General features: G+C 33.5%; 1 protein-coding gene across 1 annotated transcript; it reads left to right on the top strand.

Annotated features, from left to right (window-relative positions):
• The first annotated feature begins 15,106 nt into the window (after positions 1-15,106).
• LOC113510833 (keratin-associated protein 19-2-like) lies at positions 15,107-22,550 on the top strand. Its single transcript, XM_026894368.3, has 4 exons — positions 15,107-15,234; positions 20,669-20,861; positions 21,374-21,502; positions 22,206-22,550. The coding sequence occupies exons 1-4, from the start codon at positions 15,223-15,225 to the stop codon at positions 22,466-22,468; spliced, it is 597 nt and encodes a 198-aa protein (XP_026750169.2). The 5' UTR covers positions 15,107-15,222; the 3' UTR covers positions 22,469-22,550.
• The last annotated feature ends 559 nt before the right edge of the window (positions 22,551-23,109 follow it).

The raw sequence follows: 23,109 nt of genomic DNA, 5'->3' as shown, positions 1-23,109 counted from the left end.
TAAAGTACAATGTATTTTTAAACACACCGTGTCCCAATTTTGAATTCAATTATTTTTAAAATAATCCTATATGTTTCTTCACATCAAATCCCTCGCAGGGTAGGCAAAGAGAACTAAGTATCAAAGACCTCAAAAGATCCAAAGGACTTTACAGAGACTTTACAAAGATATCTTCCTTCTGCTTTCTGAACTTTCATAATTCATCACATGACTCCTTGCTCAGATGCAATGTGTTGTAACTGATTATAATAGGTTTTTTTTATTGGATGAAAATGGAATGGGTAACCTCTGCCTGCGCTAACGGAATACGCTGACGGGGCATCAGTGAAGGGTGATCGATGAGGATGAAAACAGGTCAGTTAGCCCATCATGATGAATTCATCAGGAATTAATCATGATAGTTTCCCTAGTATAGTAACCCTACCCGCGCGTAGAGTTACTATTTCATTATCACCTATAAAAAAAAAGGTCGTCAGGTCAGGTCTGCGTGATGCACTTTTCCTGACTTTCAAAGTAAATCTCCCCCGGTACCAACATCCATAAACTTTCCAATATTAAATTGGTTTACATGTAATAACCTATTATTAAATTCCAGCAAAACAAAGTGTATAAAATTTACACTTCCTAATATAAGACTAATAAATACACAGTTATTGCTTAATGACGAAATAGTAAATTTTGTTAATGATACAGTTTTTTTAGGTATAACAGTGGACTCGAAATTACAATGGGGGCCCCATATTTCAAAATTGGCCAGTAGACTCAGTTCTGCTGCATATGCAATTAGAAGAATTAGGCAATTAACAGACGTGGCGACGCCTAAACTTGTATATTTTAGTTATTTCCATAGCATAATGTCTTATGGCATACTGCTGTGGGGTAAAGCAGGATATAAATACTATATTTGTTTTACAAAAGAGAGCCATACGTTCTATTTATGGTATGGGTTCAAGAGAGTCATTACGTCAGTGCTTTAAAGACTCAAATATCCTCACAGTTACTTCACAATACATTTATGAAAATATTATGTATACACGGAAGAACTTAGCGAGTTTTAAAAATCAAAGACTGTACAAGTTTTTACGCAATATAAATAATTATTTTAAAATTATCTGCACAAAATCAGTAATTCATTCTATGGTAATTGCATAAGATTTTATAATAAACTGCCGGAATCTGCATTAAATCTGACAGAGAGGCAATTCAAATCTTATATTAAACAATTTTTATGTAAGAAAGCCTATTACAGGATAGACGAATTCATAGATGACAACATATCAAGTAAATAATTAGTTTATTAGCATACAACGTTATAATTTTATTTTCTCATTGCTTTCTTGATTTAATTGATTAATTTTAGAAATATGAAAGCGTAGCGGTTTTTTGTATTAATTGCCGCATGCATTCTTATGTAAAATGTGAATACTATAACTATCAGATGGCAATTGTGAGTAGCTTTGACGTGGTCTAGTGTTTTGAGTAGTCATGCTCACTAAAATGTCCAGACTTGTGGCGGCGTGGTGGGCCGGGTCATTGGGCTCCCAATATGGTCGAGCGCAGTGATGGCTGGCTCATCCGTCATACTCGTGAACGGGTGCTGCTTGTAGGGACTGGTCTGCTCTAATCACTATGACTGATTTCCTCTTATTAATTGTTTAACCAGTTGGTTATGTATTCAATTTTTTTTTCTTTTTGAGTATTTAATTGAATTAGTGCTAATTGGTGGTTTGTATTCACACAATTAAACTTAAAAATGTAAAATAATAATAAAATTATTTAAAAGAGCATCACGCAAGTTTCTTGCTCGTTCTTCTTGTGATGAGACAGCTTTCCGAACGAGCGGTAAATTAAAAAAAAATGTAATGACTTTTCAAAAGTGCTTCAATGTAAGTTTATTTGAATAAATGATTTCTATTCTATTCTATTCTATTCTATTCTATTCGCTTTACATATCCGTTCGTTTTCCGCGTTCCATTATCTTCCATCGTGTACAGACTATGTTCAAGTCACTTTTTTATGAAGAGAAATTTAATTTTTTGTTCCGTATATAATAATAACTAAAACGTCATGTCCGTCCGTTTATTTACCAAATGTATCATAATTATTAAGGTCACTAGTTTATTAGTGACAAGTCGATGTGACGTTAACGCGAGATTGTTGGTAAATATGTCCTTAAGATAACACAAAAAGGATTTTAAAGGTCTTAACATAAAATTGCTCATGATTATTATGACACAAGAATACGTAATCCGACTGGTCAAGGCGACGCTATGAAATCACAATGCCCCACTGCGTCATCGCACCACTTCATCCCGTGACATTTCAAAAGAATTGCCACTCGGCTCTTTTTCTTTGTATAAACAATAACTTAGGTGTTTTTAACCGACTTCCAGAAGGAGGCGGTTTGTATCATGATGATGTTTTTCTTTTTCTATGGAATATATCACGAAATCTGAACCGATTTTGATATTTTTTTAATAGAGTATATAAATTGTAAATATCTATTAATACCTGTGTTTTTAATAATTAGTGAGAATCATAGAACATCCGAGATTTTATCAAAAACGAATATTCAGCAATCAAGCTTGAATTTATACCTAAACAAAACTACCTGTACCGATTTCGCGTGGGTATTTTTTTAATAAATTACAGCTTAAATAACAATTATTTTTTCGATAATTTATTCACTGATAATGTAGCTTTTTATAAGTGATTTTTTTTGTCTATTTACTATTTTTTTTTTATTTAAACATTACAAACTAAATTTTCTTTCATCATCATAATACTGATTCAGATTACAGTTTCTCAACCCTATTTTGCTCATTTTTGTTTTCATGTCTAGAGTCCTCCCATCTTAGTTTTACTTACCATTTGTCTTTTTTAAACTACATTTGTTAATGCCCGCGCCCCTTCGGCGCCATTTTAATGATTAATTATCTCATCTCTCGGCTCCTACTTTTTCCTGGGTCTTCTACTTCTTCCCTGAAACTCACTGTCGCTCACTTTGAGAACATATAGTTTAGATCAGGGGTTCCCAAACTTATGTTGTCTACTGCCCACTTTGATAATAAATTATTTATTAACGCCCCCATTTTTTCACTTACTTAAAAACCACTATTACTTCAAGATCAACAAATCACCCCCCAATCCTCAACACAACGCCCCCATTTTTTTTCTGGGTCTCTAACCGCCCCCCTTTAGGCCTACAGCGCCCACAAAGGGGCGTTATCGCCCACTTTGGGAAAGGCTGGTTTAGATCGATGTATGTATATTAGTAGAAAAGACTCAATGCACAAAACTATTAAAAATGATATAAAAAAAAAATTTAATATTTTTTATACCATGATCTTATTTTTAACAAATCCGTGAATTTGAGCTGAACTACGTCCAAATATATTGAAGGCGACAGATAAAAAATTTCCTTTACCTCACCTTATTCACAAAGAAATAAGAAAAAGAAAACAGATTGGTTCCATTATATTTCCATTTCAAAAATTGGAACGTAAAATTATTCCGCTGCATCTGATTCGAGGAAAAAAAACTCCCGAAGGAAACATTATGAGACGGGCCCATTAACAGCGAAACAATAAATTCACATTAAAAGAAAAATCTTAGAATAATATCACGTTTCTTATAATATTCAGCCGTCACTTAATTAATGCTTAGAACATCAAATATCAGGAAAATTGCTGGACCGCCTTCCTGGAAGTTGTGTCACAAAGAGAAATTAGAAGTATGCCTACTAGAGACCGAACAGTAATCAACAAAAATTTTGGTACTACTGAAATAAATAATAATTAAGGTTATATGTGTGTATGTATCATTTGTTAACCATCCATTGCTAAACATGGTCTCCCCATAAGGAGGGTTTTGCCATCAGCACGCTTGGCGAATGGCTTGGAAACTACAGTGTAGCTTTTGATGATATTTTAAGAGAGACGTTGCTGCCCATCCCTTGACCATAAGCTCCTTTAGTCACCTCTTATGACACCCACGAGAAAGGAAAGGGCCTATTCTGTGGCGGGAATTATTCTATCCTATATAGGGAAAATAAATTTTATTTCCCCTATATAGGATAGAATAGATATTACACAACAAAAAAATAAAAAACTTACATGTGAGAAAATCAGTTATTTTGATTTAAAATCTAAACTACTTTTTTAAACCATTTTGATAAACTTTCTATGGAACCACTCAGGGTTTGCTGGTAGAGAACTCTTACAGAATTGAACATGTTTGCTTTATTGAATCTTTATTGAATATATATATATATATATATATATATATATATATATATATATATATATATATTGTATAATAAAATATAAATAAATATATACTTTCAGTCAAAAAGAGTTTTTTCAAATCCATTTAAAACTGACGGAACTATTAGGTAACAAATATAAAAAAAATGCAACCGAATTGACAACTCATTTGTTTTTGAAGTCGGTTAAATTATTTCCAATTTCAAATTCGAATCTTTTTTCAATTTTTCACTGACTATACAATATAATTTTAAATACTTGTAACTTGTCCCATCGTTATTATTAAACTATTTTTATTTATTTATACCAGTTCGAAACTTAACCTTCAGGCTTGTCTATAAAAATTAAAACAATTAATAGTGGGCACTTCTTAAATCTTAAATTCACAGAGCAATATGCTAAACAGAAACATCACAAGATAATGGAAGAACAGTAGAGTACTTGTCGAATGTAAAATTTATAAGAATTAAAACACTACATAATATTAAAATTACATTCATATTATATAAATTTAAAATAGGAATTCGAATAATTTTTAATATTAAGTTATAAACAATGTTATTTATTTCATAAAATTAAAAATAATAAAGCATGTACAACAGTATTAATTACAATTTAATTCACATGAAAAGGTTTGCTGGAAGAAATCTCTTACAAAAGTTAAGCTCGCCTTTGTACATTACATTTAAAATAAATTGTTTTTATCATTATGTTTGTGTCCAATAATTAATAAGATTAATTATATTTACTTTTGGAAATCGAGACGGAAGTGTCTAATTTGTTATTGTGTCATACCATGGACAAAACTATAATCCTTTTCTCTATGATCATGGTCATACACACACGCGATTACCTCGTTGGTTCTAAATAAGTTTAAATATATATTTTTTTAATCGAATATATCATGATGTCCTTATATTATTGAAGTCGCTGTTTACAGGAACAAATCTACTTATTTATCTAACGAACTCAAATTAAATGTGTATTACACACATATTTTATTTTTTTTTTTTTTTTTTAATAAGAAATAAATGCCACACAGTTGCCTGTTTCTCAATTTTTGTTTTTTTTTTAATGAGTTAAAATATGGTAGCGCCCCGTCTTTGCTATCGCTATACACTAACGGGGCACTAGTGAAAGGTGATAAGTGAGGATGCAAACAGATCAGTTAGCCCATCGTGAAGAATTCATTTAGAATGAACCACGTTGTTTTCCAAAGGGAAACACGTGGAGGTCGACCTGATAGGATATATAACTGGATACCCTGTGTTAGGAGCATCCAAGCAACAGATATCTAGAGGCACAAGCCCCAGATCCGAGATAATTTTGAATAGTTCGTTCCAAAATTGGTCCGACAGAGAATCAAACCCAAGTCTTCCAATGCAAAGTAATTTGTCTACCGCCGCGCAATAAAGGTCATTGCTTAATATATCCTAAAACAATTCAAACTTTGAGAAACAAAGAAAGAAAGATCGCCAACGATTGTTTGCTCTTATAGCAACGAGGCGTATTTTGGCATTAATTAATCATAAATAAGATATTACTTTTTGTCAAGAAAAAAAAAAGTAGAGTCCACACCACCGTCGATCGCAAAGCGAAATATAATTGGGACCGTAACGAAATTAAAACTCCCGGGAAAGTCTCCCCATGAACACCGGGATAATTGGTCGTGGAGGCAAAAAAAAAAAAAAACAAAATAAAATTAATGTGCCCGCCATCAAAATACTTCAACGGCTCATAATTAAGCACCCACTTAGGTGCTCTGTTTGTTTTGTACCGTCGACCGATTCTCCGTGCAGTTAGCAAACCACTAAATATTGCAAATTGGGTAAGTTTAAACAATTTTTTAAAAGCCATATTTAATTTTAAACTAAAAATCAAGAATAAAGACGAATATAATGAAGATTTACCTCATGAGAAGCTTTATAATACCGTGACCAATACTGTAATGCCCGTAGTATCTCTGAGGGCTAAAGTGTTGTCATTTCACAGTAACATACCAAATGTTCGAAAAAGAGTAATCAAAATCGATTCAGAATTAATCTTCATTTAATTTTCATCTTCACCTATCAACTCTCACTGGTACACCGACAGTGGACACCGATAGCGCAGGCGGAGTTGCCATGCCATTTTCACCCATTAAAAAAAAAGACATTTTAATTTTAAACATGACCACATGTTTAAAAGTAATTATAATTATCTATTGTAAACGAACATTAGATACGATAGTGTAATCTTCAAGAATTTCTTTTTAAAAGGCCGCCAGCACACTTGTAATGCAGAAACGTGTTGCGGGTGCTTATTGTTGGTGGTAATCACTTATCATCAGGTGATCCGCATGCTCGTTTGCACCCTGTATTAAAAAAGATAGTTATAATATATATATATATATAAATATATATATATATAATTTCACAATTTGAGCGCTGTTGTCTGAGATACAGGTTTTATAACCTAGTTCAGACACAGATGTTTAAACTGATCCAAATGTACAAATGAATTCGTATCTACTTTTACTGTAATTTCCAGTGCTGAGTTTGTTACAATCATGGTTATGCAATAATGCAATAAAGTTATTATTAAAGTTAAAAGTTATTATATATATATATATTTAAAACTCTTATTATAAGAATGTGAGATATTAATTTAATTTAATAGAATTTTATTATTATTAAATATAAGATTGCTCAGCATTATCCCTTTATTTTCTGTATAAAAACTTTATAAAGATACTTACCTAGAATTGGTAATATATGAAACCTATTTTATATCTTCTCTGTCCATTTTTCTATTCAGCAATATTACCTTACCTCTATCTATTCGAATAGCCATAATAAACTATAGCAAGAGCCTAAATAAACTAAATAGTACAATATAATTTTTTCGCGCGCAACACAAGCAATTTTTTATCTGTGCAAAAAAAATCTGTACAGGCTCTCGGAGAACTCAATTTACCCGTTCTAATACGAGCAAAATTGTTTTCGTTCGCGACGTTATTAGTAAAGAAGATGAGGCCGATGCCCAAAACAGTACGGGTATATCACATCTTTATATATACGTACTGTATCAAAGTACTAATTTGTAAAAAGTGCGTGAACGAAATGTCAGTCGGAGATTGAGAGCTTATTTATTTAATGCGCCAATATTACAGGAATTTTTGAAAGATTTTCAATAATAGTGTAGTACAAAAGACGGTCTTCATCATTGTCATCATCATCACTGATATGATGATGATGACAATGATGCCTTAACCATCCACTGCTGATCATAAGTCTCCCACTTAGGAGGTTATGTTAGTAGTTGCTACGTTTGGCAGGCGGATTGGTAACCGCGGTTAGCGGTAGTGCACTGTTAAATTTATATTTCCCTCCCTCTTGAGGGGAATTGCCAGTTGCCATTGCCACGCTTGAAAGGCGGACTGGTAACCTAAAGGCTTTAGAGATATTTTAAGAGGGACGCTGCTGCCCATTCCTCGCCCTCCTTTAGCCGCCTCTTACGACACCCACGGGAAAGTAAGGGGCATTCTATGCCGGGACCACACGGCCAAAAACGGTCTTATTTCTAATCAATCTCTTCCAGACAACCTATGATTAGAAATAATTAAAACTTGTAAAAATTCTTTAAAAACAATCTTCAAGTGTTGGCAGTCACATACATACTAATAGTAGGGGAATAAAATAAAATAATTCTAATCAATTAACCATAATAATACATAATATCATAAGATAATTCTTATTATTATATTTCCTATATACCTACATACATACTATATTTTATTTTATTCCCCTTCTATTAGTATGTGTGTAAAACATTTTTTATTCTTATGGTTAATACCATAAGAATAAAAAATGTTTTACCAAAACAAATAGACGATTATAAACATTTTAACTATTAACGATGATTGTTCGTTAAGTATGCGCTTATCGTTGTTATCAAATACATCAAAAGATTCGCCCCTCTATCATCTAATATGTTGTTTTGTTAGAGTGATTTTCGACCTGAACAAAAATACTTGTATAATCGATTTGTGATCTATGTTAATTTATAAAAACAAAGTATTAAGTATTAAAATCTTTACTAATAAGTGGGGGAAAGGGATTGTTAGTAATGCAGTCTGCATTACTAACATATAACCAGTACCATTGCTAGCAATACCTTGTCAGGTCGACCTCCACATCGTCTCCCTTGGAAAGCATTGTGCGGAATTTCAGGTATATTCATCACGATGGACTAACTGACCCACCTTTTCATCCTCATCTATCATCTCTCACTGGAGCCTCGGCAGCGTATACCGTTATCGCAAGCAGGGTTACCATTCTATTATCATCCATTTAAAAAATATTATTGTGAAAGTGAGTTGGTAGTTTGTTACCCTAAAGACCTTTGTTATCTTTAAGGTGCTAAGACTTAACGGCTTACCTAAATGCTCTAAAGTTTTAAATACAAATACATAGACAATCAAAGCCGACCAATGTAACTAGTTTCAAACTGTGTACACATAATAAACCACTATACTCGTATTTTAATATAATGAATTATTATCAACAATAATAATATACAATATACACGTACACAAAAAAAAAAAAACCGTTCAAACTGGCACGTATCTAGATACTTACACAAAAAAATAAATCACTTCGATCAAATACTAGAGCAATATTACGTGATACAGAGTACTATTATGCCATATTTTTTTTTTCTAACAACTAGAGACTGGCTGAATATAAATGTATCTCTTTGTCCGTGAGGATAGAGAATTCTTTAGGACAAAAATCACGGGAGTAATAGAACAATGGCGCTGGAAATGAACGCATTTCATCTGGGGAACTAATTAAGTGAATTCTATTCAGGTAACGGTGGATTTTTTTTTTTTGGATTTGATCGAATTCACCGTTAATGCGCTCGATGTAATTAGTCATTGGGTAAACAATGAGAAGGGAAGCAATTATCTTCCATAATCCACGAAGTGTTAACTGGAAAAAACTGATAAGAAGTCGGAATTACGTATCTGTAATTACCTAATTGTGTTTTATAATCATTGTGGTAAAAGTCAATAAAGGCAACTAAGTACAATATACTAGTGCGAGACAGAGAAAATACGAAATAAAAATCTATACCAAACCACATGGCCAGATGGTAATGGAAGCTAAATATCCTTCTCACATTTTTTTTTATTTTTTTTATACAACTTAGAATGGCAAACAAGCTGACGGCCCACCTGATGTAAAGTGGTAACCGTCGCCTATAGACATGAGCAGTACCATGGACATAACAGTACACACAAATACTGTTTCGCCCATATTACCCCCCATGCGTTGCCATTCCCGAGGACTCAGGTGTTATTTCCTCTGTACCCTGTAAATTCACGCCATATCCCACCCTTCAAACCGAAACACAGCCATGCAAACACAACTGCTTCACGGTTGAAACACGAATATTAGGAGGGACTTATAGCCTGTAGCAGGCCAGTAATGGGTGGTTATGGTATGATTATGCATAGCTGTGTTTTGCTTTAAAAGATTGAGATACATCCATAGTTCTGAGAAATGACTACGCATGAGTACAATGTGCGTTACAGAGCATTCCGTGATGATCATAGATTATTAAAGTAATTGTATTTTTCGCGCTTTGGAGGGCACAAAAATTCGTCCTTCGGTAAACTACGTGAGAGAGTTTTGTGTCCTAGAAATTTTTGACATCAGAAACCTTTTTTCTTTATTGATGCATTAAATGAAGACGGAATGGTGCACCTGCCTACGCTAACGATATACAAGAACGAGACATCGGTGGAGGACGATAACAGGTGAAGTGGTAAGTTGGTCCATCGTAGCGAATTCACACAAATTACCTATGATGGTTTCCAAAGAGGGCCCAATGGAAGTCGACCTGTATGTGTGTGTCGATATTGCTAGCAATGGGGACTAACATCCTCTTTAAGCCCTCCCCCCTTCCAGATTCCGCTGACATCGGTGACGTCAGATTAATTTGTTTACTAATAACTACCTGGCCCAACTAATGTCTCTTTGTCTAAAACTTTTGAACTGTGACAATCTAGAAACACTTTGTACGGAAAAAATGGGGATTTTACATTTTTTCGGGGAAGTATTCAAAATTTTCTCTTTATAAGAACTTTCCTAGAACTAATAAATAAAATAATTAAATATTTTGCGATTAGAAAAACATTTAACTGTTTTATTTATTTATTTATTCTTTATTGACCATATAACAATAACATGCTTTGTACAAAAGGCACACTTAATGTAAATATGTATTTATTTCTCTCACAAAAGAACAAGATAATAAAACTTACAACTACAAAGGTTACAATTTATTACTTACAATGAAATGTAACCTAAAAAATAAAATATATTAGGTTACAATGCTATACAGCAAAAAACGAGTTATTTTTACTGTTTTTTTTTTTTTTTTTACTGAATTGAACAAAATAACTATAATCAAATAACCAGTGATATGGACTTCCGCAAGATAACACCCAGTTTAGTAAAATATTCATTTTTAATTAATAAATATTTCCACCTGCATAAATGAAACCATATGTCATACTTTTCATATAGATATGATTACATTATTTTTATGGCGTCACTACCTTAATAAAATTAATTCTTATGATATAATTATGACTACAAATTCAGATAAGTAATAAGTCACTAATCTCTTATTATATATATATATATATATATATATATATATATATATATATATATATATATATATATATATATATAAATAAATAAGTTTAAAATTTAATAACATATATTAGGATGGGGGGAGGGGGGGTGGAGAAGAATTATTAGTATTACATATCAGGTCGACCAAATATTCAAATTCGTCGCGATGTTCCAATTGACCTGACTTCATCCTCACCTGTCATCCCTCACTGCCATCCCGCCAGTGTTTACCGATAGCGCGGGCAGGGTTACCATTTCATTATTATCCGTTAGTTATGTATATATATATATTGTTAGGTAACAAGGGTAAAATCTAAACAGATATTAATGATATTTGTGACGTAGATACATATATCATATTATTTTTAAATTAAGATATAAACTGCAAAAGATGATAAATTATTACTATATGGGTAAAAAATTAATGTAACTATCCGCAAATTTATCTTTAATTACAAAATAATCAATAAAAACTATAAATCTCGATTCTAACGCCATCTAGTATGTCATGTCTATTTTTGTTTAAGGATCTTTTGTTTTTTGCTCAATTCACCTTTGTCTTTTGCTTATAAATTTTTTATATGTATATTACGCTATATTTTTGACAATTCTAAACCAATTTCGATTATTCTTTCTCCAAACGACCGAATTTACTCTTGTGTTACTTCCGTGTTAATATTAGTAAAATGGATGTAGTTTTTTTTTTTCATACATTTTAAATTATACGAGTATTAACCAAAAGTATATAAAATAGTGATGCGTACATGTCTATGACCCGTCTTTAATGTTAAATTTTAACACCCATAAAAAGATAAAGTGACGCTATAGCCCAAAATTCCCCGGGGATGGCTTACCTACGGTTTACAAGCGCGTTTTACATTAAGGTGGGATAGACCTCCATGGTGGGTACGTCATTTTATAACTCACTCTTTGCAGTAAAACCTCTTTATTACTATAGCTTAGACCTCTCATACAGAAATTGAGGGTAAGAATAATAATTGAGTTAATATTTTTGAGTGAAAATGAAATAAAATTTGAAATAAAAAATTCCGTTTGGTCCTGGCATAGAATGGGCCATCTCTTCCAATCCCGTCGGTATCGTAAGAGACGGCTAAAGGAACTTAATGGTCAAGAGAGAGAGGTAACAGCATCGCTTTTAAAACAGCACCAAAGCCTAACTGCGATAGCCAATTCGCCTGCCAAGAGTGACAAGTACTGGAAAAGCTCCCCTTTATGTGGGAAGCCTGTGTTCAACAGTGGACAGTTAATGGCTGATATGTTAATGATGATGATGAAATAAAAATATATGCTGACTACGGCACTAATGGAGTAGAAATAACTATTTGTTGATAGTTGCCGTTTTGGTGAACGTATAAATTATAGATTTATTTAGATTTCCGCGTAAAAATCACTTTTTAAGTAATTTTCAAAAACAAGATATATGTAAATTTTTTTGTATGTTTTTTTTTATCCTATCTATCATCGGAACCTGGCATTGTTAGTAATGGAGTCTAACAACCCCATTGCTAGTATTATACCCAAAATGATCGACCTACATGCGGTTTTTTCGAGCAATCATCATGATTAATTCTTGTGAAATTTGTCACGATGGCCTAACTGACCTGCTTTCATCCTTGCCTATCGTTTTTCACTAGTGCCCGGCCAGCATATACTAATAGCATAGCCAGATTCACCATTCCATTCTCACTCATTAAAAAAAACTACCAAATAGGTAAAAAAAAAATAACAAAAATATTGCACGCATAAAAATAATAATTAAAGTTTTTTAATTTGCCTAAAAATGTACATACATACATACATACATATCAGTTACGCCTACCTTCCATTAGGGTAGACAGAAACAATGGAACGCCAAAACACAAAAAAAATGTAAAAAAAAAAAAAAAAAATAAAAATGTAATACTAGTCATGTGCTGCACCCTAGTATCAAGACTTTGTATAATGTCTGCATTACACACGAATGCCTCTAAATATAATTAGATCTTACATATCAAAAGCAATACGACGCAGTGATTCAAACCAATTGAGTATTCAGCTCTCGTGTTCGTTATTATCCTTGTAATAAATGGACCACTCTGGGAGTTAGTTATTATATTAATAATATTCTATTGTTGTTATTATTAATTATACCTAGGTGTTCTTCCGTGTTTTCCAATTGCAAAATATGTCGTAATATGAATGTAAACTCGATGGTTGAAGAATGGACAGCAGCGTCCCCCTTAATACATCACCAAAAGTCTATTTGCGGCTGCCAACCTCCTATCAAGCGTAGCAGTTAGAATATATAATAAAATACCAAAATCAATAAGAGAACTACCAGTAAGTCACTTTAAATTACGGTTAAAAAAAATGGTTACTGGAATGCAATTTTTATTCAATAAATGACTTTTAAAAAAATTAAATGTATGTATGTAAATGTGTAATTCAGTTGTATTGCATGCCATTTGTTATGTTTTTGACTTGTTATGTATTTGTTTTTGTTTAGTTTGTATTTGTATTTGTTTAGTTCTGCTACCTTTGGTATGTGTGTGGCTGCCAATATTTATGGATTGTCTCCTACTAGGCTGTTAATATACGTAAGCCACTAAACTATAATACTAAATTAGTTTAAAAATACCTTATCTAAAGGCATGCAGCCTTTAGATAAGGCGAAATGTGTAGATCAATAATATTTAAAACCATTATTATTACCACATTTCGAGCAAATAAATAAATAAATAAATTACTGGCAAAATATCCCTCATTGTAAACTTTAATAAGGAGCGATTCCATTCCTTATGGCAGTCTATAGATAGAAAAGGCCTATGATCAGCAGTGAACAGATGAATGCTGATGTAATAATGATGATGATAATAATGAAACTAAAATTAAATATGCTCACCACCGTAATCTCTGACAGGGTGATCATAGGGATTTGTCAAATTCACAATATTACATGTTTATTTATATATGACAGTAAAGATATTTATTATATTTATATAATATTAAATATACAATCCCTATGAATACTTTCTTCTTTCGGGTTCTCGAGGTTGACTGGAAGAAATCCCCTTAATAAGTCTACCTGTTCACATTTTTGTTATAACCTAACATCTTTATTTAAAGTGTATGTACAAAGTATACTCAACAAGGTGATGATCGGTCTATAACCTTTTTAAACAACATGAAGCTTTAGTTCAAGCCTAGCAAGTAAGGAAGGTTGTGAGTTTGTAAGGTTTACTCTCGTTTTATAGTTTTTCTTGCAATAACTTCTATCGTAACTGGTTGAACAGCATACCTAGAGCTTCTTATCTTAACAGGGCCAATGCAGTTTAATGCTAAATGGGATATTTATAAAAGACTGGCTGGTTCAGAAAACGTTTTGCTCCCTACCGCCATCTACCAAGTCAATCAGTTAATAGTTTATATTTAATTTTTAAAATATTTAAGATTTTTTCAAATATACTATTGTTATAATATATATTTAAATATTGTTTATAAGGCGAACCTTCAGGTATTGTGTTTATTTTACAAATATTTATTCAAATTATAAAGTCTAAAAAAATACAAGTATAAATATCTAGATAGGTATACATATATATCGACAAAGATTAGTTTTTATGTCAAGTATATAGGTACTTAGTTTTTTTTTATACAACTTAGAATGGCAAAAAGCTGATGGCCCACCTTATGGAAAGTGGTAACCGTCGCCTATAGATATGAGCAATACCATGGACATAACAGAGTATACTGTTTCGCCCATGATACCCCCCCCCCCCATGCGTTGCCATTCCTGAGGGCTCAGGTGTTATTCCTCTGTACCCAGTAAATTTACGCCATATCCCACCCTTCAAACCGAAACCCAACCATGCAAACACAACTGCTTCACGGTTGAAACACGAATGGGACAGAGGTACCCAAGCAATCGACTTTTGTACAAAGTCTCCCTCTGGTAAAATTAGTAATTGTAATATTAATCTTTGTCAAAGTTTCCTATCTGAAATCGTACTTAATTCCGCTAAAAGCATTTCCTCAATCTTGCCTTTCCACAAATGAACTGAAGAACTAAAACAACCTTCTATCAATTGAACGTACGAAACAATACAATGTGTGCATGTAATTTAATTACTATAATGAGTTCGGATGCGTAAAAACCCTAGCTACCTATCTCACTTCATATAAAAGCTGTAACTCGAGATCGTATTCAATGCTAACTTGATAGTGTGTCGAGACGATCGTGTAGTGGAATAAAGTTTAAAAAAAGAACAATGAATTTATTGGTGAGTGAAGTTGTTTTTTAAAATATGAAATTAGTGTTGTGATTTTATTATTATCATTAGGTAGTATTAACATTAGCAATAGTGGAGTTCCAAATACGATTCTCGGTCTAGTTATTCCAAAATAAAAATGCCAATGTGATGGTGGCCATGGTGATTAGAATCTCTAGACAATAAGGAAGAAGATATATGTGCAAGAATAACATAATTACCTACAGCAGTACTTCCCAATTAATAACACATGGGAGTCTTTATGAAATTAATTTATAACATTTTAAAAGATAGACGACGTATTGGCTAACCCCGTGACGTCGTTAATGACTATGGGCTGCGATGATCACTCACCATCAGACGATATTTCAAATAAAAAAGTGAAAATGGCTGTGGCTGTGTTTCGGTTTGAAGGGTGGGATATGGCGTGAATTTACTAAGTACAGAGGAATAACACCTGAGTCCTCAAGAATGGCAACGCATGTGGGGTATCATGGGCGAAACGGTATACTCTATTATGTCCATGGCACTGCTCATGTCTATAGGCGACGGTTACCACTTTCCATCAGGTGGGCCGTCAGCTTGTTTGCCATTCTAAGTTGTATAAAAAAAAAAGAAAAATATCTCAAAATGTACCAAGCTGTTTGTCCAACCTATTTATAATGGCAGTACCTCTATCGCACATGATTGTGTTTCAATGTAAAGACTGGACTGGCAGTGAAGTTACAGAGTACGAATGCGAAACATTTTAGTTTGAAATTAATTTTTTTTGCAACTTAGAATGGCAAACAAGCTGACGGCCCACCTGTTGGAAAGTGATAACCGTCGCCTATAGACATGAGCAGTACCATGGACATAACAGTGTATACCATTTCGCCCATGATACCTCCCATGCGTTGCCATTCTTTAGGGCATAGGAGTTATTCCTCTGTACCTTGTAAATTCACTGCCATATCTCACCCTTCAAACCGAAACACAGCCATGCAAACACAACTGCTTCATGATAGAAACACGAATGGGACAGAGGTGCCCAAGCAAACGATTTTTCCCACACTTAAAACTTAGTTATTTTATTTCTTGAAACGAACGTCAATTCATAATGATACTGTGGGCGTTACAGTGTAATTTGTAATCTCCGTGGTACTGTTTATGTTTATTGACGACTATTCTCTCTGTTCATAAAGTGGATTGTAAGCATTTTTGTCATTCTTAGTTGCATATAAAAGAAGTATATGTTATACTTCTTTTTGGAAGAGACTTCTACGCAGCAGTGGAGTTAGATCTTATTCCACATGATTGAGTATTTAGTGCTAGATCCTTCTGTTATTTCTTTATCAATGCTCTCAATCAGTCGACTCGGTTTCAAAGGAATTTCCTTCTGCGAACGCTCAGGCTGTAGAATAATATTATACAACAATAGAGTTAAATTGAGAATCTCCTCCTTTGAAATCCTATATTTCTAAGGGGCTCCTTTATTAAAATTACTTTTTTTTTTAATATTTCTTACTTTATATATATACTTTTTTATACTTTCTTCGGATCTATATTCGATTTGATTACTTCATAGTGATTTATTTAAAAATATTTTAAATGCCCTAAATTTAGGGATCCCAAATATTTAAAAGGCTAAAAATTGAAACTGATTGAAAAAAGGAATAAATTTCCGACTAAGATAAAATATTTGATACTTGTTATAGTTCACGTCTTATTCAGTTACTGTGTAAATATCGTAAAAAAATCAATATGTAAATATCGAAAAAAAGTTAATATATATAAATAATAGTTGATACAATTGCATTCTTGGATAAGGGAAACAGAAATGTTTAATTTATCAAAAGTAAGAACATAGATATTTTAAGCTTTAATTATTTTATAATAATATGTGATGTAGTAACCTATTGATTTTAATCTGATAAATGAAAAATCTTCGCTTCGCTTTTGCATTACTTAATTTGAATTATGTACAATAAAGATTTTTGCAATACAATACAATACTTTTTCCGTTTATACTATAGATTATATATATATATATATATTTATATATATATTCTTACAAAGTCATTTGGATGGCGATGATTCCATTTTTGAATGGGACTAAAATATAATATCGTTGTAAGGGTACCATCTATATTCACCTCGGCGCAAATTAATCACGATTAAAAATTTTATCAAAATCCGTCCAGTAAATTTTGCATGATGACGGTCTAATTAAAATATTAAATATTTTAATTAGACCGTAACTATAAATAGCGAAAAATAAAGGAAAATACCAAAATACGAAATAGAATAAAAAATACGAAAAACCAAAAACAGTTCAAATCATTTTTAAATATAACTTTAATTACAATTTATTTATTTTTTTACTTAAAAAAATGTAATAAACTAACTCAATATGTTAATCATTTATCTTTGTAACTTTCTTATGATCTAACCAATGTAAATTATACTTATCACTATAGGAACTATGCGTATCAATATCAGCGACTCGCTGTAGATAAACCATATGATTTTTTTTGGGTACGGCACTATCTATCAAGTAAGTATATTAAATATATTAATAATTCTTTTTTCCACGCACAACCACTCTTTGGAATAAACTTCCAGCGGCAGATTTCCGAACCGATACGACAACATAACCTTCAAGAAAAGAGCATATTCCTTTTTAATTCTACTAGAATTTAATCGGCCTTTTATACCATATTTTCTTTTTGTTAATAAAGTTATTTAAATAAAATAAATAAATAAACTTGGCATTTTATCACAATTAACTATTTAAAAACACAAATATTAATGATATTTAGTTTCCGTAGATAATATGGAGTTTAGAGATCGTATTAAAGTTTTACCAGGGTCGACTAAGGCGCCTTTGTCATCTACTTTTAGTCTGGCATTATAGATAAATAATGCGTAATTATTGTTATTTTATTAATCCATCTACCACTTCCATTGGCTCCATAGAAAAACAGCATTTAGACATTATGTATGAATGCCTACACCATGGGCTCCTAAACTTTTAAAATAATGTAACACCCACCAAATTCCTTTTATTTTATGGAACCCCATATCAAATTATTACAAATAAAAAACGCAGTAGTTTAAATAAGAAAAAAAGCTTTTATTAGAAACATTTTAAAAGTATAATATTTTGTAGCTTCCTTTTATTTTTAATGTGAAGAATGAAATTATTTCACTGTATAAATAATTTCACGGAACCTTGGTGACTTTTTTACGGAACCCCTAGATTCCATTGAACCCACTTCAGAAATCGCTGGCCTAGACACTTAACTGACCTTCAGTGACCATTTTGATCGCATAATTCCTAATTAGTTATGAGTTTATTTTTGTATTTTCTTTAAGTTTATAATTGTTTATGTTTTAAGTGTCATTAGTATACCAAATATTTTTTTTCCTACTTTCTTTCTAAATAGAGTTAGATAATTTACTTAAATACCTGCTAGCTTGCTACTCCATGCTTACTTACAATACGATACTTATATAATTAAGATGAAGTTCCACAAAGAAAAATCGACTTCGATTATGGTAAAAACCAGTTATTTTGGTTTAAAAATTACTCTACTGAACCCGATTTTGATAAATTTTTTTAAAGGCAAAAGAAATTTTCAAATCTGTTTACGACTGACTGAATTTTTTTCAAACCGGTAACAGATATAAAAAAAATATTAAAATATATAAATATTATATTGTTATTAATGAAACTGTTAGATTCCATTACTAACAATCCATCCCCTTCCTTCTATTAGATCGTAATTTCAAACTAAACCTTTTTTTTTCTATAAAATTGTTCATAAGTACGTAAATGATTTACATTAGCGTATGATTAAGTAAATTCAGTTCAATTTTAGATAAATTTTATCTTTTAATTAGATTAAAATAGTTTATATTGATTACGACAAACGTACAACTTTGATAATTTATCAGTGTACTTGAATACAATCTTGTAAGGGAACTATAGATTGTACCAAATTACTTGAAAAAACATAATAATATTGTAGGCATTTTGTTCTACATACGAATTTAGGATTTGCTTAAAAAAAAAAAACAAATTTAATGTATTCGTGGCAAGGCCAGTTCTTTAGATGTAAACCTAAACTACTTGAATTGATTTTGATGGAATTTCTGTGGGACTAATCTAAAAGTATGTCCTTTCAGTTAAAACGAGAATTGAGCATGGCTTTTTTTTTTTGATGGGTGAAAATGGCATGGTAACCCCGCCTGCGCTAACGGATACGCCGGCGGAGCACCAGTGAAGGGTGATAGATGAGAATGGAAACAGGCCAGTTAGCCCATTATGATGAATTCATCAGAAATTAACCATGATAGTTTCCAGGGAGAACAGCGAGGAAGTCGATCTGGTTGGGTATCTTGCTAGCAATGGGATTCTCAGTCTCCATTACTAACAATCCCTTTCCCCCCAAATGAGCATGGTTAGACACGCTACCGCGTGTTTAAATTTCAAATTGGTTTATAATTGACGAGTTATGAGGTAACAAACATTAAACCAAATTGGGAACCTCGACTGAACATTTTTAATGTTGAAAAAATTAGGGCGACGACAAAATTATACTTTATGACCTTGACCAGTTTCACTTTACCTTACCATACGTCGTGTACAGCTTTTAAGTTAGTACGTGAGACTAAAATTGGTTGTTTTTAAATACTTCAAACTATACTAATTAAATAATAATTAATAACCTACTGCACGTCGTGTGGACCCGGCATAGAATGGGCGACCACTTGCTTTCCTGTGGGTGTCGTAAGAGGCGACTAAAGGAACTTTATGGCCGAGGGATGGGCATCAGCGTTCCTTTTAAAACATCATCAAATCCTAACTGCGGTTGCCAACCCGCCAGCCAAGAGTAATAACTACTTGCAAAATTCCCCTTATAGGGAGACATGTTCAGCAGTAAACGGTACACCAAAGGAAGACTTTGTATAAAAGTCGATTGCTTGAGTACCTCTGTCCCATTCGTATTTCTACCGTGAAGCAGTTGTATTTGCATGGCTGTGTTTCAGTTTGAAGAGTGGGATATGGCTTTAATTTACAGGGTACAGAGGAATAACACCTGAGTCCTCGGGCAACGTATGGGGGGTATCATGGGCGAAATAGTATACTTTGTTATGTCCATGGTACTGCTCGTGTCTATAGGCGATGGTTACCACTTTCCATCAGGTGGGCCGTCAGCTTGTTTGCGATTCTAAGTTGTATAAAAAAAAAGTATACAGCTGAGATGATATGATCCTACTGATATTACAAATGACTCCGTAAGAATGTATGCAAGGAATAACATTATGTTACCTTGACAAAACAACATATTAATAACAACATATCTGACACTCAGAGGTAAATAATGAAGCTTAAAGACTATAAGAATGAAATAAATATTATAAGAATCTATTTTTACTTATTTTTTTTTTACATTTACAGAATATATTTTTACTGGCGTGTTCAATGGCCGTGAGTGGCGCTCAGCGTATCGGAGTAGCGAGTGACATCGCTGACGGCCAGCGACGCGGCGGCGGTTACGGGCTGCTTAGGCCGGGCTACAATGGCTACCAACCCGGTTATAGCGGTTACCAGGGCAACATAGGTTATCCAGGGTCAAATAGTGGATTTGGAGGTAAAAATATGACTAAAAATCCCTACTAATGCTATGAATACAAAAGTAAATTTGTCTGTTACCTTATGACCCATCAAACGTTGTATCGCCCCTCACACATTGTACACACATTGCTGTAACGCTATCTCTAAAGTTAGAAAAATAACGCTCACACATTTTCATCATTAAAATTGGCTAAACGGAATCGAAGATCAGCGTGAATGAACATTATAAATTGCTGTGTGATCCAAGCGTAGAATGAACCACCACTTCCGTTCCCGTGGGCGTCGTTGAGTGTCGTAAAAGGCGACTAAGAGAATTTAAATGTTCGAGAGATAGGCAATAGCGTCCCTCTTAAAACATCACCAAAGCCTATCTGCAGGTACCAAGTGTGGCATGTATTGGCAAAACCTCCCTTATGGGGAAAACCTATGTTCAATAGTGGACAGGTAACGATTGGCATGGTGATATGATGAACATTATACTCTGGGATCTTTGTAATATAGATTATCATTATGACATATTTTCTACAGGTTATGGCAATGCTGGTTATGGTAGCGGCGGTTTCGGCGGCGGTTATGGCAGTAGTTATGGCAGTGGTTACGGTGGTTACCCGTATGGCAACTCTGGTTATGGGGGCCAGAATTATCCAGGACTTGGAGGTACACATTTTTCATTTGAGAGTTTCCTCTTGTCGGTGCAACTAGTTCATGCATCTTCCTCCAGCCAGCTCTATCCCAGGCCATATCCTATATCTCCCTATACGACATGACGCCTAGTGTTTCCTTTATCTGTCCCATGTAGTTAATCCTCGGTCTTCCTCTTCCTCTTTTGCCCTCTATCTTTCTTTCTATTATGCTCTTAAAAAAATCGTCATGTCGTGTAAGGTGGCCCAGCATTTTGCCTCTTCTATTCTTTATTATTTTAATCAATGTTTTCTTCTCGTTTACTTTTTTTAGTACTTCCTCGTTCGTTAGTTTTTCTGTCCAGGTACACATGTCATCTTAATTATATCATAAAAATCGACTGCACATCCAGATGTATAATTAATATGGGAGTTTCATTATGGATTAGTCTTAAGCACATTTTTTTAACATTTTAACATTATCATATCAGCCTTTAACTGTCCACTGCTGAACATAAGTCTCCCACTTTGGGGGTTTTGCCAGTAGTTGCCACGCTTGGCAGGCGGATTGGCAACCGCAGTCAGGCTTTAGAGATGTTTTAAGAAGGACGATGCTGCCCATCCCTCGGACTCCCTTAGTTAGCTCTTACGACATCCACTGGAAAGGAAGGGGTGCACTATGCCGGGACCACGCGGCCATTTTAACATTACTAATACTACTTTTTTGCAATTCTTCACAGGTGGTTATCGGCCAAACTACAGGCCTGGCTTTGACCGCCCCGGTTACTACCCTGGTGGCAACTTCGGAATCGGCAATATTGGGGTTGGAAACCCTGGTTACAACCGACCCGGATATCCATACAGACCCGGATACGACCGGCCGTACCCGGGTAACCCTGGCAATTTCTTCGGAGGTTACAGTGACGGTTATAATGATTCATTTAGACGTTTGGAAAGGAAGACCAGTGAAATAAAAACTGGGGAGACGAAGAAGGAAAAGTAATAACATCCGTTTGATCAAAGATCTGAATTATGTACCTGCAATTTAATTATTTAATATTAATGGTAATAAATTATTAATAAGATGTCTATGGAATTTTAATTTTTTACCAGAGGGAGACTGTACAAAAGTCGATTTGTTGGGTACCTCTGTCCCATTCGTGTTTCAACCGTGAAGCAGTTGTGTTTGCATGACTGTGTTTCGGTTTGAAGGGTGGGATATGGTGTGAATTTACTAGGTACAGAGGAATAACACCTGAGTCCACAGGAATGGCAACGCGGGGTATCATGGGCGAAACAGTAACAGAGTAGAGTAGTAGAGTAGTAGTAGAGTATACTGTAGTATAGTATGTCCATGATACTGCTCATGTCTATAGGCGACGGTTACCACTTTCCATCAGGTGGGCCGTCAGCTTGTTTGCCATTATAAGTTGTATAAAATAAAACAAACATTTTCATTTACATTTACAGGATGATTTTCATATTTATATGGTAGGCAGAGAACAGAGTTCCAAAAACATCTATCCTTATACAAACAAGCATGCACCTTGTCTGATGCTAAACGGTCACTGTAGCCTGTGGAGCCTGCAACACCAGGGGTGTCACATGCGCGTTGCCAACCCTGAAGAAACCTTAATATACCCT

This window comes from Galleria mellonella, unplaced genomic scaffold (assembly GCF_026898425.1).
Source record: "Galleria mellonella isolate WM207_F2 unplaced genomic scaffold, CSIRO_AGI_GalMel_v1 utg32, whole genome shotgun sequence".
Classification (NCBI taxonomy): domain Eukaryota; kingdom Metazoa; phylum Arthropoda; class Insecta; order Lepidoptera; family Pyralidae; genus Galleria; species Galleria mellonella.
Note: the sequence above shows the minus strand (reverse complement) of the source record. Positions and strands in the feature narration are given on the sequence as shown.